This window comes from Maniola jurtina, chromosome 21 (genome assembly GCF_905333055.1).
Source record: "Maniola jurtina chromosome 21, ilManJurt1.1, whole genome shotgun sequence".
NCBI lineage: Eukaryota > Metazoa > Arthropoda > Insecta > Lepidoptera > Nymphalidae > Maniola > Maniola jurtina.
The window spans coordinates 10,071,005-10,090,402 of NC_060049.1; the positions used below are offsets into that span (position 1 = coordinate 10,071,005).

The following is a 19,398-nucleotide window of genomic DNA, read 5'->3' on the forward strand; positions in this document are numbered from 1 at the left end:
TCTGTCTGTAAGCGGTCTGTATCTCGCGAACTGTAATAGGTAGAGAATTGATTTTCTCACAGAACGTATAATTTCTATTGCCGCTAAAACAACAAATAATAAAAAATTCAAAATAGTCGCCAAGAAAATTAAAAATAAATAAAAACTGTTATTTCTTGTACAATAGTACGGAACCCTTCGTGTGCAAGTGCGCCTCGCACTTGACCGAATTTTTATTTTTACATAATTATATAAGTCTCAGAAGACTTGCATCCTCTTCATTGCATCTTCTTAGTCGTCTTAAAATTGTGGCTCACACAGTCCATACTTAACTATATAGTTTCCCTAACTTGGAAATAACTACAAACTTGAAACTGGCTAATCTTTGTAAAGCCAGACGAGAGAGAAACAAAAATGCAATCTACAATTCGTCTTTAACCAGCTTCAAAAGTTCATCTTCATCATCAGTCCAGACATCGGGATCGGACGACATTTGACCCAAAGCCTCCATCCGCCTCTCCATGGTAACTTTGTCCAGAATATGCTCCATTTTCATATGCATGCAATCGTTAAACACCGACGCATACTCGCATATTTCGAAAATCATTTCAACCGCTTTGTAACACTCGTCAATCGCAGATTTTAACCTTGACATAACTTCTTCATCTTCTCCGTAAACCGCTCTGTTTACTTCTAGAAGATTCTCTTCTGATATTTTGTTGCCCTTTATGATATTATTTCGTCTTAGGATACAGGCAACGAAGCATTTACCTTGCATTGTTGACTGAGGGATCCTTTTCAAGAAATTTTCTACGTCGACCATTGAAGCTTTGACTTGCCGCGCGCATTCTGTTAAGTTCTTTCTGAACGGTTCTACTTCTTGATTCATTTTGTTGTATTTGTTCATTTGTTCTTCTTTTGTTAGCGGTTTGAATGAGAGAACTACATAAATTGTAAATGTTATTAGAAATATCATAACTTTACTGAATTTCGTAAGGCTCCGAATCATATTTTTCGCGTCTATAAACGTTTACATTTAATTTCATACATTTAAAAATTGAAGCTAGGGGTTTGGTTATCGAGTTGGTTATTGTTCCTTAATTGGTCGTTAGATTTCGGTGTAAAAATCATACCTAGTATTTTATAACTTAGTGCAGTAGGTACCTAATACTGTTAGATAATTCAACTCAACGTAGGGTTCCGTATTATTGTGCTTATAAAAAAATTCTTACAGGAAACCAAAAATCATCATTATCCGCTTTAGGTACCTACACAGAACACAATACTAACGATAACCTAAGTAAAATCTGGTCGATAATAAGCGAAGTGAAGATAGGATTACTATTGTACTTACTAGATGATTACCCGCGACGTTGTCCAGTGGATTTAGTGTTTTTAAATACCCTGGGAACTGTCTGATGTTTCGGGATAAAAAGTTGCCTATGTCCATGTTATGTAATTACTAAATGGGTTGATACTTGATCATGAAATGAAAGCCATCGAACTCATTTGACATTAATTTGTTCTACATTGCTGCTTCACTAAGCAATATAATTAGTAATATTTGGTAGCAATCCTCAATGGTTTAAAAATAAAATGTCAAATTCGAGCTTCGATCACTTTCATTCAGTGATGATCACTGAGTTTGCGAATCACCCGCTGCAGCTGGTCAAATATCGTGAACATCCTAAGAAGGAATAAAATGAATAAAACTCCATAGATACGACATTACAATGTTAAACTTTATTTATTAAACAATTAATCATTAAGTAGATACCTAAGATATTATGATTAATTTCAGTTACCTAAGTAGGTTATTTTAAAAAACAATCACACATTTATGATATCACAATAATTAAATAGGTACGATTTTCTTTTACGTGCGTTTAAACAAATTCAGAATAATGAACTTTTTTTAAAAATAGAACATAAGGTGGAAGCGACGGGCCTGCCCGCAAAATTCAAATTTAATTTGGTTTTTCGCAATTTGTGAACTAATACGACAACGTAGGCTTATGGTATTTTAACTGCGGCAATGGCAGTATCATCCTCACAGGTTTATATAAAAATCGTTACTTGAAAGGGTCCAGTTTAAGAAGTTAGTTCTAGTATCGACTATAACTCACAAACTAGTCGATACTAGAACTAATTTCTTAAACTGGACCTTTTCAAGTAAAGATTTTTATATAAACCTGTGAGGATGATACTGCCACAGTCGCAGTTAAAATGCCATAAGCCTACGTTGTCGTATTAGTTTACAAATTGCGAAAAACCCAATTAAAGAATTTCGCGGGCAGGCCCGTCTCATGCCCCTGTTATGACGCCGTAGGTGCAGTTGATCACTGATCACAGTGTCACATTTTAACTACAATTTGCATTGAAAACATTTTAATCAACTAAGTTATTAGGGTTGTAAAGTAAAAGTAGGTAATATTATATCATACATAATAATATATGCCATGTTTTTAGATTAATAAAAGCTGTCCAGCAATTTCCATTACAGTCCTCTTGGAAATTGCTGGCGTGCAGCCAGCAAAGGCCTAATTACAATCCTCTGATAAGATAGGTATCCTTTTTTCAGTAAAGTAGCCATTTCCGAGCAAGTGGGAGAAAAATATTTTAATGTTAAAAAATACTACATTTAACAATATACGATATTAATGAAAAAGGTTTATTAAATTATTAAAATTTTATTACAATGTTATTTTTCAATTTCCTTTGTTTTTTGTTTACATGTACTTACTTCGTAGTTAAATGGTTTACTTAGTTATATCTATCTATTTATCTGTATAAAGTATACAGTATTTTAATAGTTATAAACAAACGCTAACAATAAGACTAGAAATACCTAGATATTATTCTACTCAAAAATACTAGAACAAGTACATCATATTGGTCATTCACTGAGACGTAATTTAGGTAATAATATTTAATCAATAGGTCAATATGAGACAAGAGTAATAATTCTTAATTGATTATTATTATAGGTATACAATCCGAATATCTGGTCATAATTTGACATCATAGAAGAATTTAACAGGAGCTGGCAAACTAAACGGTGTAAGTTATTGCAAGAAATGAAAAATTTTAAAAGAGGAGCAAAAACTGATGATTCGTGAGACTTATACCATTTTGATCGAAATCACGAACTTAGGACTCAATTTTAGCACAGATGTTGGTCGTTTTGCTTGGAAATCAGTTTGAATTTGAGAATTAAGCAGTATCTAGCTGACCGACTATAATATCAAAATTCTACTATACTACTATAATACTACGACTATGATCGTCTAAATAAACGCTGAATCAGTTCAAGTTTGTTTTTATTACTGATAGAAATCATTCATAATTTCATGATGACAGTTCAGTTTAGACTCTCAGTTTGAGTATAGTTTTAGGCATTTTTGCCTAGAAACTAGTTCAGATTTATTTATTTTTATAAAGAATATTAGCCATGCTAATCATAACTAATACTCCCCTTTCCCCTCCAAATTAAGCGTAAAGCTTGTGCCAGGAGTGGGTACGACAATAGTGCAACGGGTGGGGTTTGAACCGCCGACCTTTCAGAATTCAGTCCGCTCCTCAACCGTTGAGCTATCGAGGCTTTAATTTAGATTTGATTAATTTAGATTTTTAGATTTGTATTCAGTGAGCCAAAAATGTCCTGATTAAAGAAAAAAAGTATTTCGGTTAAAAGTGTAATCACACCGTTATGTTCGCCAGCTTCCCTTATTATGTATTTATACATTCTTACTTATATTAATTAATAGATTATACCATTTTACCGATTTTCTAATATCTTTTTGTTACTATTTCTAGTCTCAAAATGGAAAAATGCAGGGTCAATGTTATTGCTCAGAAAAGAAAAAGGAAAAAAAAAATTGAAATATTCGATAAAGTCTATAATAAATAAAAAGTAATTTTGAATCAAGAGTCAAAGTTGTTGACAATTTTTGTCAAAAATCTATTATTTTTCATTTTTTTAAACTATGTACTTATACAAATATGTACCTACATAGTTTATTTTTACCAAAATTCTATCACAGCTGTCCTTATAATTACTTAATTGAACACATTACACAGTATACGAAATATTCACAAAAATATTTAACAATTCAAGTAAAAAATTATATTAAGCCATTAATTTTCTTTATATTTAACTACCCCACACAAAATTAATTATTAAGAATTTTGAAGGTTTTCTTTCCCTGTACTGACCCTTAATTTTTTAACCCCCGACCCAAAAAGAAGGGTGTTATAAGTTTGACGTGTGTATCTGTATACCGGTGTATCTGTTTATAGCATCGTAGCTCCTAAACTAATGAACCGATTTTAATTTAGTTTTTTTTTATTTGAAAGGTGGCTTGATCGAGAGTATTCTTAGCTTTAATCCAACAAAATCGGTTCAGCCGTTTGAAAGTTATCAGCTCCTTTCTAGTTATATACCCTAACCTTCACTTGTCGGGGGTCTTATAAATTTTTAATTTACACTTGTGATTTATTAAAATAAGGAATAACAAATTGCTACTAGATATTGTTTATTAACTTTACTTTCACAATGACTAAGCTCATTCGGTATTTAAGTTGGTTTACGCTATAGTATAATTCATGCAATCATCAAATTCCTACTCTAATTACCTATAGGTATGCGTAATTATTATAATTATTTATCAAACTTTAAATCCCATCTGATAAAAAACCCAAAATTACATAAATAGTTGTAATCACATTTGTACAAATCCATTATGAGAAAGGCTTGCGCTTGACGACAATTTTGCTTAAAAAGTTGAAAACTAAAACCCGACTGCGATCGTCTTTATAAACGCTAAAATATAAGAGCAAAATAATTGTTTTTGTCACTTGGTATATTTTTATGTTATTGTACATTTATATACATGAGCTCAAAATTTTCTTCTCTTTCATTTGACACCCCACTCGGTAGTTACAATTGCAAAAAAAATATTGGATACCTCCACTTTATTGATTAACGATATTGATTATTGATGTAACATCCGTTAGGCATCCGCTAGAACACACAGAATTTGGATATAAACATACATACATACATAGACTGCTAAAATCATAACCCTTCCTTTTGGCTTTGCCGCAGTCGGGTAAGAAGATAGGATTAGAAATAGCAAAGCTTATATAAAAAAGCCAAAAAATATATAAGTACATTTTAATTTTCTTCAACGTCTTTTCTTTTTGAATTGCTCGGCCTTGGAAGCTCTTATCATGCACAAGTTGCATCCAAACTAGTTTGGATAGCAAAATGGAAATTTGTTATTTAAATTACGACGAGTTACGCAAAAATTTAATATTCAACGTTTATCTTGACTGCGGATAAATTAATTAAAATATATTTCAACATAAAAACAATTCTTCATTCGAGTTAGTATTACAATTATAGTAGTTCAGAGTAAGACATCTATTAACATTATTGTGAAGTTATGTTTAAATACTAATGCCCATTAAAAATGAAATAATTTCGTTTCTTTATAATATTTATCAAAAATTAAAAAGTGTTTCAATTTTCAAAGTAAGATAACTACTTATACCAAATGGGGTACCATATGAAAGGGCTTTACCTGTACATTCCAAAACAGATTTTTATTTATTTTTATGTATAATAGTTTTTGATTTATCGTGCAAAATGTTGGAAAAAATACCCGTGTACGGAACCCTCAGTGCGCGAGTCTGACTCGCACATGGCCGGTTTTTTTGACCTATAACGTCGAATTCAATCTCCACTTTGAAAGCCTCCCATTTCACTCTTATAATAATAATAATTAATTATAATTAGGAAGAAAAATCTACGAGACATTTGAAATAGGTACCTAGGTCATCAGGTAGGTAGGAACCTAGATATCTTAATTAACAATTAGCAAATATTAACGACTACTTTCCAGTGACTCTTAAGTTCGCAGAACTTCAGGCTCGGCCTGGCAATGTGGGTGCGATTGACTTTCGTGCACTCGCAAAAAATCTGCAACTTTCACTTTCGCATCATTGCAAAACAAACATAACCTCGTTAGTGATTTCGTGAGAAATCTCCGAGAGTAAGACAACTCAGATCACATAGATGATAAAATCGACTGCTTAGCTCTCCTCTGTTTCGACTAGCACCGGCAGACTCGACTGGTGCGGACAGGGCTGCGATGTATGCGCGGAAAACGCCGACAACCAAGCCTCCATGTCCCTCTCGGAGCAAAGAAACCTCGCGGACACTGCGTTGTCGTACCCTTTCTGTCTAACAAAAAATCCGTTCGCTTCGTCTCGCTCCACTGCCGTGTTCCGCAAATTAACCACACATAGAGGCTTCGATAGCCGCTTCCTAGGATATATCACAGCAAAGTGCTCCAAAGAGGTTCTGTACACAACCACGCGCACGTCTTTTCGCATCCCGCTTTGGCCCAGCAGCACTAAAAAGCCGGATTTTTGCTCCGCGTCGCACGATTTCTTACTGAAACTAGGCCCGAAGTGTTCGGTACGACAAGACGGTATAATATCGGTCGGCATTTTAGAGTCCACGGTTGGGGATAGCGCATAACAACGCGACGCGCGAAAGGTCCTTCCCGCTTGCCGGTCTGATAAGTACTGGGGAGTCGTTTTTCCCGTTTTCCAACCTCCGTCGTCGTCGAACGTCGCGTCGCGACGGCTCGATTCGTCATTGCATTCACTCGAGCCACGGCCCACAGCGAAGGCTTTAGCGGGTTAAATCAGAAAGTTAGCCTGGGGTCCCACTAGAGTAATTCGGTTACGTCACAAAACCTATGACGTGAAAAGCTGCATACAATCAACATCATTGATTCATTCATAACCCTTCAGATCCTTTTTTCCACGCACATGCAAACTGTGGAATCAACTCCCATCGGCGGTGTTCCCACTAGCTCACACCATAGGTCTATTCAAGGCCAGCAACGCATCGGCGGTATAATCTGGAACTGCAAATGTTCATGGGCGGCGGTAATCACTTAACATCAGGTGACCCGCCTGCTCGTATGCTCGCTATTTTTTATTTAAAAAAATCAACCCATCGTCGTCTCGTTTCACAATGAGAAGGGTTCGATCATTAGTCAACGACCCTGGCCAAGTGCAAATTGGCAGCCTTCACACGCCTTTGAGGACATTATGAACAACTCTCAGGCAAGTAGGTTTCCTCGCGATGTTCCCCGTTAAAGGAAGTGATATATTTTAATTGCGTAAACGCACATAACTTTGAACGTTAGAAATGCGTGCTTGGGATCGTAACAATAAGAGACCGTCCGCGTCGTCTTAAGAGGGCTCTCTCCGTCACTCGTTTCATACAATCGTAGTTCCAATTTCATTTGAATATTAAGCAACCAAAGTCCATGAAGTTTTGCAGACATATTCTAGAAACTAATATCTATGTCTGTGGTTTTCCAGATTTCTGTTAAAATATTCGGTTTCAAAGTTACGCGGGTTTTAAAAATTTTCATACAAATCTTTGAGCCCCTGTAATTTTAAAACTACATATTTTTAGAAAAATCTAAAACACCACAGACACAGATATTAGTTTCTAAAATATGTCTGCAAAATTTCATGGACTTTGGTTGCTTAATATTCAAATGAAATTGGAACTACGATTGTATGAAACGAGTGACGGAGAGAGCTCTGTTAAAGGCACTCTAGGCTATCACCATTGAAAAGTAAGTATGACTCGCACTTAGCTGATTATTTTGTGTATTAATTGGTCGTGGTTCATAGGCTTGGTATAAAGTGACAGGTACCAAAATAATAATACAAAATCCTTGAGTGATACCTAAATAAAACAAAACAATGCGTAGAATGGATATCAAATGTCAACAACCATTGCAATTTGCAATGGAATACTTCCACGCGATTATTTAGCTGCGCTCCTATAAAAACCGGTCAAGTGCGAGTTGGACTCGCGCACTGAGGGTTCCGTACCTTGAAAGGATACCTATCCCATACCTACGTGTAATTATTTTGTTGCTTAAATTAGATATCTCACATTGCTAATATAAGTTTGTAAGCGCAATTTATTTTTATTTATCTGGAAAACTTTATTGAAATAGTTTGTTTATTTGCTTAATATGGGTGGTTAACAAAGGTCTTATTATTGCACATACAAACATAATATGTATACTTACTTATACAGAAAACATTCGAAGAAACTATACTAGACTAGCCGATGCCCGCGACTTCGCCCGCGTGGATTTAGGTTTTTCGAAGTCCCGTGGTAACTCTTTGATTTTCCGGGATAAAAAGTAGCCTATATGCTAATCTAGGAAATTATCTATCTCCATTCCAAATTTCAGCCAAATCCGTCTAGTAGTTTTTGCGTGAAGGAGTAACAAACATACACACGCACACACATACACACACACACACATACACACAAACTTTCGCCTTTATAATATTAGTGTGATGTGATGGTGCAAAGGCGGGCTTATTGCTATATCAATCTCTTACAGGCAACCTTTGGTGTACGGATTTAGTAACTTAAGTATGGTCGTCGGATTTTCCCCTTTACTTGGCTATAAGACATTGCTTCATGATTCTAGGCCAAGGGCAATTACCCCATCAGCTATAGCATAAGGTACCCTTGCGAGTTGCGACCTCCCACTAACTGGACTGACGACATCAAACGAGTCGCAGGAAGCCACTGGATTCAGGCGGCGCGGTGGCTTGTGGAAGACCCTCCAAAAGACCTACTCCATGTCCAGCAGTGATGATGATTATATTCTCTGAATTTAAACTATTAATAGGTAAAAACTAAAAAGTTTTGCAAAAAGAAAAACTTCTGCAATTTTTTTGCATTAAAATACATATATGCGGATTAAAACCGTGGTGTGCAGCGAAGGGTTGTAAATTAAGAGCGAGCCTATTGACATAATTGCTAAGGCAGGCATATATCGCATTTGAAGTTAAAAAATATTTTTAAACGAGTTTTTAGACTTTTCACGGTTCTGTAGGTCAAAAGGAAAAGAGGTATATAAGACTAGCTGATACCCGCGACTTCGTTCGCGTGAATGTAGGTTTTTTAAAATTCCCGTGGGAACTCTTTGATTTTCCGGGATAAAAAGTAGCCTATGTGCTAATCCAGGTTAAAATCTATTTCCATTCTACATTTCAGCCCAATCCGTCCAGTAGTTTTTGCGTGAAGGAGTAACAAACATACACACACACACACACACACACACATACAAACTTTCTCCTTTACAATATTAGTGTGATCACATCGTTGTCTGCCTGTCTGTCTGCCTCTCTGTCGTATCTGTCAAGAAAAGGAAATCATTTTTTTGTTCAGATTCTTAAGTCGGCCCTTGACTGCAATCTCACTTGGTGGTAAGTGATGATGCAGTCTAAGATGGAAGCGGGGTAACCATCCAAGATTATTCTAAGACCTTTGCGCCTGTGGTAAAGCCGTCATCAATTCGATTACTGTTGGCTCTATCAGTAGAAATGGATTTGGTGGTTCAATCATCTCGTTGATTTGATTTGGTATTTTAATTATGTACAGTTTACTAGTATTTTAATTACATTCATCACTTACTACCAGGTGAGATTGCAGACAACGGCTAACTTGTATTTGAATAAAAAAAATTGGTTGTCTGTAAAGTCGGTTTACTGACGATAGTTGAACGTGACAACAAATGCCGATTGTGCTTCTTTGTCGCTCGTTCCGCGCTCTCGCTTGCACTTCAAGCCTTACATGGAACGCCTCAGAGCGAGGTAACGCCGCATGAGTCATGTTTTTTCGTGCGTGCAGCCGGCTCTATCGAATTATAAGACGTTGTCACGTCAAAAACCATGGTGGCGGCAGGGAAGCGTTTTTTTTAGTGCCTATTTATTAACCTTATTGTATAGTCTAGACTAGATCCAGTGTCACACCTGCATGCACTGAACTTTTACCTACCGCCTCTTAAATGCGTCATTATATGATGTATTGACCTATTAAAAATGTCAGCGCGACTTGTTTTAAATAGGACAGTAAGTAAATTCAAAATATTTTTCTTCAATTAGACTTTTACAAGTACTTTGAATCGTCAAGAGCATCTACCACTTATCTAAATAATAATAATTACTAACAATAAGATGATGCCCAGAACTTCGTCCGCGTGTATTTAGGTTTTCTAAAAAAATCCGGGATAAAAAGTAGGTAGCCTATGTTTGTCCCCGGGATGTATAACTCTATGCCAAACTTCAAATTCGTTTAAACTGTTGGACCCTGAAATGCTAGCAGACAAACAGACCCACGTTCGCATTTATAATATTATGATGAAGCTTTGAAATCAATTTAAACTTTCGATCTCCGTTCTTGCAAAATGAGTGAAAGCGAGAGACATTTTACTGAACAATGGACTGAGAAAAATACGTACCACGAATAATAGCGGTATCTATCCATATTCCATACCTACCTACTTGTAGAAATTGCGGGAGGCGGTCAACGGTCATCTAAGTTGCGAATTTGATGAAAGTCCGTGATTGCCTTTTAATTCTTTTATCGGATGAAAAGATCATCCATATTTATATATTTATAATATTATAAATGCGAAAGTGTCTGTCTGCTACCTTTTCACGGCCCAACAGTTTAAATGATTCTGACGTTTGGTACAGAGTTAGCTTATATCCCGGGGTCGGACATAGGCTGCTTTTATCCCTGAAAATCAAAGAGTTCCCACGGGAATCCTAAAGACCCATTCGCTCAACTGATTTGTATGTTTGGTACCGAGGTAGCTTACGTCCATGTTATTGACATAGACAACTTTTTATCCCGCAATACCAAACAGTTCCCACGGGATCTTCAAAAACCTACATCCACGCGGACGAAGTCGCGGGCATCGTCTAGCTTGATAATAAATTATCAAACTATATTAAGTTTAAGTATATAGCTAAAAAAGTTTCAGAGAGCGTAAGAATGTTGCGAAAATGGAGTAATTTTGTAAATAGGTAATTACTAAGTACTTATAATATTAGGTAGTTACATAGTTATCTAGCAGCACAGTATAAATCTTTAGGTACTCTCTCTGTAGTAGTAATTTACAAAGATTTTGAAGTAGTAATGTTGCCAGAATCTGTTTTTCAAGTCGTCAATAAAATCATTGAATGATCACAATAAGTATTGATTTGGGACGGCAAAATGATGTAGAATACATTCTATAATTTGAACAAGCTCATCACAATCCTCGGTAGTATAGTGGTAAGTATCCCCGCCTGTCACGCGGGAGACCGGGGTTCGATTCCCCGCCGGGGAGGTGTTTTTGCTTTTTGAATTTTTTTTTTTAAATTTTTGTGGCAATGGAACTGTGAAGATCGTTCATATCATACAAAAGGAAAAATTTAGATTTCCTTTGTACCTACTTAATATTAAAGTATTTTTGTGTCAAGCCAAGTCTTTGCCATTTCTTCTAAGGTAAATTCACAGATTACATTAGTATAATATGGGCAAGTTTGCCAGTACACACTTGGCCGGATTTTAGGGTTCCGTATTCTGAAGAGTGCCAATGGGACCCTATTAATAAGCCCCCGCTGTCCGTCCGTCTGTCTGTCAGCAAGGCTGTATTTCATGAATAGACAGGGTTGAAATTTTCACAAAATTGCAGCTATAACGACAAATAAATAAAATACCGGCCAAGTGCGAGTCGGACTCGCGCACTGAGGGTTCCGTACTCGGGTATTTTTTTAACATTTTGCACAATAAATCAAAAACTATTATGCATAAAAATAAAAATCTGTTTTAGAATGTGCAGTTACCTTTCATAGGATACCCCACTTAGTAAAGTTTCTTACCTTGATTTAAACACATTGTAATTTTTTTTAATGATATTCGTTTCTAGAATATGTCTGCAAAATTTCATGGACTTTGGTTGCTTAATATTCAAATCGAATTGGAACTACGATTGTATGGAGTAAGTGACGGAGAGAGCCCTGTTAAAGGGGATAAAATAAAAATCACTTAACATAAAGGAAGAAAATGTTTATTTCTCTCCAGAAGTGAACTAAAACTCTCCGATATGGTCTCCTTATTTATACAAAGCTTAGTTACATACAGAGCAGTATCGTATTTAGGTACTAATTATCAACTAAATTAACGGAGTATTTTTTCATCTACTTATCGACTATTTGACTCCCAGTGTTTTAGCTGATGTTTAACAGGGCTCTCTCCGTCACTCGTTTCATACAATCGTAGTTCCAATTTCATTTGAATATTAAGCAACCAAAGTCCATGAAATTTTGCAGACATATTCTATAAAGTAATATTCTGTGGTTTTCCACATTTCTGTTAAAATATTCGGTTTCAAAGTTACGCGGTCTTAAAAATTTACATACAAATCTTTGAGCCCCTGTAATTTTAAAACTACATATTTTTAGAAAAATCTAAAACACCACAGACACAGATATTAGTTTCTAGAATATGTCTGCAAAATTTCATGGACTTTGGTTGCTTAATATTCAAATGAAATTGGAACTACGATTGTATGAAACGAGTGGAAACGAGTGACGGAGAGAGCCCTGTTAATACATTTCTATAAAATACATTTGATTATTTTTCCTTGACTTGAAATTAAACATAGCTTCGCAGAAACGCGTAAGCAACGCGATATGCACGGCGCTTACGCCTTTTTTAAACGCGTACCAAACGCCAAGTACGTCGCTTACGGATTTCTGTGTGGTGTTATCTGTGATTTGTTTAACTTTTAAGACGATAGTCGAGTTGTAAATTTTTCCAAATTTTTTTCATAGTCCAGTAGGCATTTGCCTTCATTTTATAAACCCCCGACCCAAAAAGATGGGTGTTATAAGTTTGACGTGTGTATCTGTGTATCTGTCTGTGGCATCGTAGCTCCTGAACTAATGAACCGATTTTAATTTAGTTTTTTTTTTTTGTTTGAAAGATGGCTTGATCGAGAGTATTCTTAGCTATAATCCAAGAAAATCGGTTCAGCCGTTTGAAAGTTATCAGCTTTTTTCTAGTTACTGTAACCTTCACTTGTTGGGGGTGTTATAAATTTTTAATTTACACTTGTATTCTTGAAATATTGTTTCATGTGATAACGTTTTTACCCCCAAGACGTTTACAAAATTAGACAATTTTGATCTCATTACATTCAGTAAACCTTAATCTAGGCTCGTACGTTTTATTTATTAGTCTTTTAGTTTAATTATATATTTTTTTTGAATACTCAAGAAAGATTTTATGTCAAAAATATGGATATTTAGAAGCCAGTAACTTTTAACATAAGCAATATTTCTCTAAAATTTAAACGTACGAGCATAGCTCTTCATTATATCTACAACATTGCTAAAAATTATGAAAATTGGACTACATTAACAGGCAGAAAAACGTTATCGCTTTTGGTATGAAAATTTACAACTAGACGATCCTCTTAAGTAAGCTAAAGAAAAATAGATTATTAGGGCATATCCAAACTGACTACTGAGTTTATAAATATATAGCTGCTTCACAAGTCTACAATATTTCAACTGCATTCCCAGTGGAGCAATCCGAGTTAAAAAAAAAAACAATGTAAATAGGTTTATTTTAAAAAGTAACTTTCAATATCTGCAAATATTTTATTAATAAAATGTCTGTCACTCAGAACGCAGCCTTAGATTTCTTACATATTTTTTCATATTTTATGTAAAAAAATTACACACAAATATAATTCTAAATTTTGCTAAGTAATTATTTTAACAAGTTTAATTTTGATAAAATTTCAAGTTTCCCTAAAAACGATTTTGTAAGAGTACAAAAAAGAATAACAATTTGTAATATTTCTGATTAGAACTTGTAAGTAAATTTTCACATTTTTTTTTAAATTTGTGTCGATCATTCAATATCATAATTAAAATTTTAAACTATGACATTCATTAAAAATACTTATCCAAAAACATTTTTGAGTATCATGGGTAGTCAGATAATAATTCTTATTTCTTTTTAAAAACATGTTTTACAAATTCGTTGTTTGGATACATGTATGAATACATTTAAAAATTATTATTATCAAAAGTAATAAAAAAAGTCAATTTCAAATAAATACTTAAAATAAAATCAGTTCTTTTTGTCGATTGAACTTAACTGATCAATTGATTTTTTAATTAGTAACCATTAAGAGTTAAAAATGAAAAGGAAAAAATTCAATAAAAATCGTTAAAAAAACGGTTACTCATTGATATACTAACTAAAAATTTTGAGCGATTTAATTTCTCATGCATAAATAAATATATTACACATTTAGTTTCATTGACGACTTTCGATCTTGACAATATATATATATTTTTTTTCAAATCAATATATCAATGCTTACGGCAATGGTTTTCTTTCACATAGATATAACTAAAACTTTGTGAAAAAGTACACAATATCAAATGATAGTTTTAAAAAGTCGTCCCAAAACATGTGCAGAATAAATAATAATTTAAAGTATAAACTAAAGTTAAAATCTAAATGCTATATTATACCACTAGTAAGAAACGAAAGTATAAAATATATTCACCTAATTATACAATATACGAAGACAATTAAATTTTACACTAAGTATGACAAAAATTTCACCATTATAATACAGTCTTACATTTAAAATTTCTCTAAACAAATTTTTGAAAACATTTAAAAACTACTTTTTATTTAATCACTTAGCTACTTAATTTCATTATATTTTGTAAGAAAAATGTAACTTTATGATGTAGATAAATATAATAATATATCTACACATTTTCTACCCTAACATTAAAATTAGTGTCCGATCGAAAAAAGTTTTTGAGTATTGACCCATTCCGGCGTAGTTTTAGCAGAGTTCAAAGTGGTTAGTGATTATAAGACGAATTTAAAAAATATTCATTTATGATTTAGGTATCTAGAAACGACTTCTAGACTTTGAAACTTGGTTCTAGGTGTGTCGTTTTACACAAAGGTAGGGTTTTTGCATAAACACCGCGCCAGTATGTACGGCCGAAATTGATACTCAATCTATCCGTAATCTGTCGATAAGTAGCCTAGAAACGTTGTTCATTGTTAAAAAACCCATAAACTTTTTGACAAATAACGTTACCTATCGACATATCAGATAAGATTGATTATTATTTTAATACTACTAACTCTCACGCCCGGTTACAAAATAGATATATATAAAAGTCAAAGAATATATAATATACTTACACACATAAAAATAAATAAACCTACATATATGTTACATAAATACATATTTATTTGATTATTATTATTATTAATTCTGGCCGTTAGGGCAATAGAATAGAATACATTACAATTTCCAATACATTCAAGTAGACTTTTACAAGTGCTTTTGAATCGTCAAAATAATTTACCACTTGTTCGGAATGCCGTTCTGCAATTACGCATTGCATCCGATGTGAATCCGTGAAAATACGTTGCGAAGTAGTCGTAGAACTATTTGTATGGTAGCTTACGCATTAGCTCCGAGTTCTGTCATCCGAGTTCTCTCCGTCATCCGTGAGAATATTATCTCGGATGTGCCTCGGATTCAAATCGGACGTATGACGTAGATATGTCAAATATGCCCACTGAATAGCTTGGATTTGAATCAACCTTATTTCAAACTACGGAATATATATTAATATCGCTCACCCTACTTTTAAATGTCACTGTTCACACTTAGATGTAATATTTTTACATCTGACAATTTGAACAGTGACATTTAAAAGTAGGGTGAGCGATATTTATATATTAATATATATTCCATAGTTTGAAATATGGTTGTACGTAAGTAATATCCGAGTTCGGTCCGAGTTTTTTAAATCCGTATTTTCACGGAGTCGGGTCGGATGAGTGCGTAATCGCCCTCAGTCTTTAACCATCGATCGGACACTAAAGGAATAGCTCAGATAGGGACAAGTACTTTAGTTAAATTAAAAAAAAATCCAAATCGGATAAAGTTTCGAAACCTCATGTAAACTGTTACATTGTTAACGAAATATTCATTAATATGGCAGTGTTTATTAAAGTAACAAAATGTTAACCTGTATTCCGTATTTGAAGCAATTTAAGAGGAGCTTATTCGTAGTGCGCTCCAGATAAACGTAATTTGGCTCTTATTTGAATATCTAGATATATAAAAGGAATAACTGACTGACTGATCTATCAACGCACGGTTCAAACTACTGGACCGATCGGGCTGAAATTTGGCATGCAGGTAGCATGCATAGTGACGTAGACATCCGTTAAGAAAGGTTTTTTGAAAATTCAACCCCTAAGGGGGTAAAATAGAGGTTTGAAGTTTGTGTAGTCCACGCAGACGAAGTCGGGGTCATAGCTAGTAAGCCAATCAAACTCAAAATGCTTCCGTAAAGTTAGAAGTGTGTGCCCGGGATCCAACCCCGGACCGACGACAAAAAGAGGCCGACGTTTTGACTCCTAGGCTATCACCGCCTCTACTACACACGCAGGAAAAGCAAGCAATACGCATCGCCACTATCCTGACCTTTTTATAAGTTGGTTATAATAATTAATGTTTAAAAGGAACTCGGAACACAGGCGAGTCTTAAAAAATCAGTTACTAACATAATAAGCGTATCCATCCTATAAAAATAAATTCATTGAAATCGTATCAAAATCGTTCCACGATGTTCTGAATTAAAATTACTATCTCACATAACACAACCAAATACTGAAACGTCTCTAAATTCTTAAGGGTTTCTTAAATATTCAGTGATAAAGTCACGAGGTTTGACAATTTTAAACTAAGTTCGTCTGTCTTTTTCTTATTACATTAGTAAGAAAAAGATGAAAATACTCTATAATTTGGTTGCGCTCAGAATCAGTGGCACTGACTGACTGACACACTTAATTTAAAACTGTCAAACCTCGTGAATTTAGGTGCCAGTTTTGACCATACTGTTTTGTAGCACTAAAATGTTTGTATTTGTAGCAATATGAAAAAGAAAAGGATGTAAATATTCTAAATTTAGTTAAGAGAAAAATGCCATGCCAGTAAGTTGAGATACATAATTTTAATTTAGAAAATCTCTAACATTAAACACTACCTAAAGTTAATAAGTTAGCTACAAAATACTTCTAATTCGGTTGCACAATTATTTAAACTGAATTTTTAAAGGGCTAAAATTCATGACACCGTCAACTATGTGAAAAGGCTGGCACTAAATTCTAGTTCTGTAAAAATTGTTTGTTTTGTGTTCAAAGGAATTAGTATCGATCGTATTCGAGCGTAACAAAACTAAACAATGTATCCCTTTCTTTCTAGTGTAAAAAGAACAAGACCGAATATGTTTAATAATTTTTGTTAGTTATGATACGGCCGAATCGAAATATTAACATCTAAGGTATTGAAAAATATCTATTTAAAAATATACTTGTTACATAACACGTCATTTAGAAATTCTCAAAGTGATGTTTCAGAATATGTATAGTGATTGGCGAACAAATTGAGCAAATGCGCAGTATTGATTTTTAGGTCATTTGGTGGACTGGAGGAGGTGCGAGTAGATTTCTATCGCACGGTAGCACACGATTGGTTGATGAGTCACTTCTTTTTTTCTACCAAGTTTCCTTGTCTCTCTCAACCGAAGGGGACGCAAGGGGAAGGGGGGGTTGAGGGAGGGGTTTATGGTTTTCTATCGCACGGTAGCACGCGATTGGTTGATGACTCGTTTCTTTTTTCCTGCGATGCATCAACTTTCCTTAGGTCTCTCGGACCGAAGGGGACGGGAGGCGAGGATGTGAGGGAGGGGTATATGATTTTCTACCGCGCGGGAGCACGCGATTGGTTAATCAGTCATTAAGATTATTCCGCGTTGCACTAATTTTTCCGCACTACCTCGCTTTTTGCTCAAGTTGTTGACGCTAGATGTACTTTCAAAACGTTGGCAGTTTTGAACGTATATGAATTAGATCGATATTGGTGCTAATTTAGTAAATATCAGGTATATAGGAGATCACTGACGCAAAACCTGCTCGTCCGTAAACATCAAGGGCGTCGTCTCACTGCTTGGTATTTGTTTTATTTATGCACTGACTGAAAACCTTTTAATTTTTTTAAATAGCCGATTAGTCATTTCGCGAATGTACCTTCTATACTTTATCAACCAATCACAAACAAATAATGTCTCCGAATTGAATTTCGAATGTTTTTTGAAAACATGTTTGTGATTGGTTGGTGGCTCGAAATGGTTAACGCCCACTGACATTTGTCTCTTTAATTTGTATATATAACAGAGAAAGACCTATAATAATTTCTCTAAGTTGATAGAGTATACAATTACAGGTCCGACGCTGCCATAAAGCCAGCTCGGCCGCAAACATAAAGGGCGTCATCTCATTATATATATGTTTTGGTACCACCAATGTCACTTTTTCAAAACTAAATCCGTTGCACATGGTGGACGAACACCAGAATTATCATATTATGTAGATATATAACTAATGTAAACGTATGTCGGATTAACTCACGTGTTGGAGTGTGCCCAACTAATTTCAAACCCGTTCTGGGTCCTTTTTCAATGCGTTTCCAGTCTGTGCGTTGCTTGAGGCTGGTTGGCTTTGAAGCTAAAGTGGATGAAACGCCGGGATAACCAACTCTGAAGCTGAGATCCATAGAGAGCACTTTGATTTTACTCAGACTTAAGACACTGTTAAAACGAGACAGCGTTATACCGCTCGCATAAATCTGTCTCGTTTTAACTGGAACTTAAGTCTAACCAAAGTGCGTTCAATAGATTTTAACCTTAGTTATGTGATGTGTGGCAGAATTTAAGAAATAAACGTTTTATTTGCTTTCTTTCATTGAAAAAGGAGTCCGGAGGGTCCAAAACTAGTGAGGCATACTCCGATAGCCGGTATACATTTATATTTATAATGGATATCACTCATGATAGTTTAAACGTTATCGGTTGATCAGAGTTCTGGAAACCACTGTGTTATAGATTGTTTTTCCTGTAATCGTAGAGGCCACTGTAGAAGCCACTGTAGAAGCCAGCGTGTGCGTAGCGTCAGTCGGGCGGCACGCTCTGCACGAAGGAGGCGGGGAACAGGCCGGTGCGGCCCGTGCGCTGCAGCGTGCCCTGGAAGAATAACACTTTTTCAAATCGGTTCAGAAATCTCGGAGAAATCGATATGTATGTATAAAAATATTGGTGATATAAACATTTAGGGATTTAAAAATCCACGCTCTTTTATCATTTACATAATTTTCGATTGTATAATATGCTATTTTCAGGAGCTATTCTTCTGTACAACGAAGGACATGCCTTGTTACGCTTTATACAAAGTGGCCAAGTACGATATCTCTGGTATATAAATTACTAGAGGATGCCCGCGACTTCGACCGCGTGGATTTAAACGGATCGGCTTTTACGAATCCCGTAGGAGCCCTTTTATTTTCCGGGATAAGAAGTTGCCTATGTCAATTACAGGGACGCAAGCTGCCTCGGTACCAAATT

General features: G+C 35.0%; 3 protein-coding genes and 1 non-coding gene across 7 annotated transcripts in view; 1 reads left to right on the forward strand and 3 right to left on the reverse strand.

Annotated features, from left to right (window-relative positions):
• Positions 1–304: 304 nt before the first annotated feature.
• LOC123876275 lies at positions 305–1,050 on the reverse strand. Its single transcript, XM_045922483.1, has one exon. It carries the CDS (start codon positions 986–988, stop codon positions 401–403), a length of 588 nt encoding a protein of 195 aa, XP_045778439.1. The 5' UTR covers positions 989–1,050; the 3' UTR covers positions 305–400.
• Positions 1,051–5,606: 4,556 nt separating this feature from the next.
• On the reverse strand, positions 5,607–6,584 carry LOC123876088. The gene has a single exon (XM_045922227.1). The coding sequence runs from the start codon at positions 6,493–6,495 to the stop codon at positions 6,076–6,078; it is 420 nt and encodes a 139-aa protein (XP_045778183.1). The 5' UTR covers positions 6,496–6,584; the 3' UTR covers positions 5,607–6,075.
• Positions 6,585–11,147: 4,563 nt separating this feature from the next.
• On the forward strand, positions 11,148–11,219 carry Trnad-guc. Its single transcript has one exon. It is a non-coding gene; the product is annotated as a tRNA-Asp (tRNA).
• Positions 11,220–17,201: 5,982 nt separating this feature from the next.
• The window catches only part of LOC123876105 (E3 ubiquitin-protein ligase SH3RF1), a 44,640-nt gene continuing 42,443 nt past the window's right edge, over positions 17,202–19,398 (reverse strand). For all 4 annotated transcript variants that reach the window (XM_045922241.1, XM_045922240.1, XM_045922239.1 and 1 more), the window contains one exon: positions 17,202–19,020. In XM_045922241.1, coding sequence (XP_045778197.1) covers positions 18,949–19,020 — 72 coding nt within the window. In that variant the 3' untranslated portion in view covers positions 17,202–18,948. The remainder of the gene's footprint in view (positions 19,021–19,398) is intronic.

Excerpts from the sequence above, each read along its gene's own strand:
- LOC123876275 (XM_045922483.1), bottom strand. The coding sequence starts at position 988 with ATGATTCGGAGCCTTACGAAATTCAGTAAAGTTATGATATTTCTAATA.
- LOC123876088 (XM_045922227.1), bottom strand. The coding sequence starts at position 6,495 with ATGCCGACCGATATTATACCGTCTTGTCGTACCGAACACTTCGGGCCT.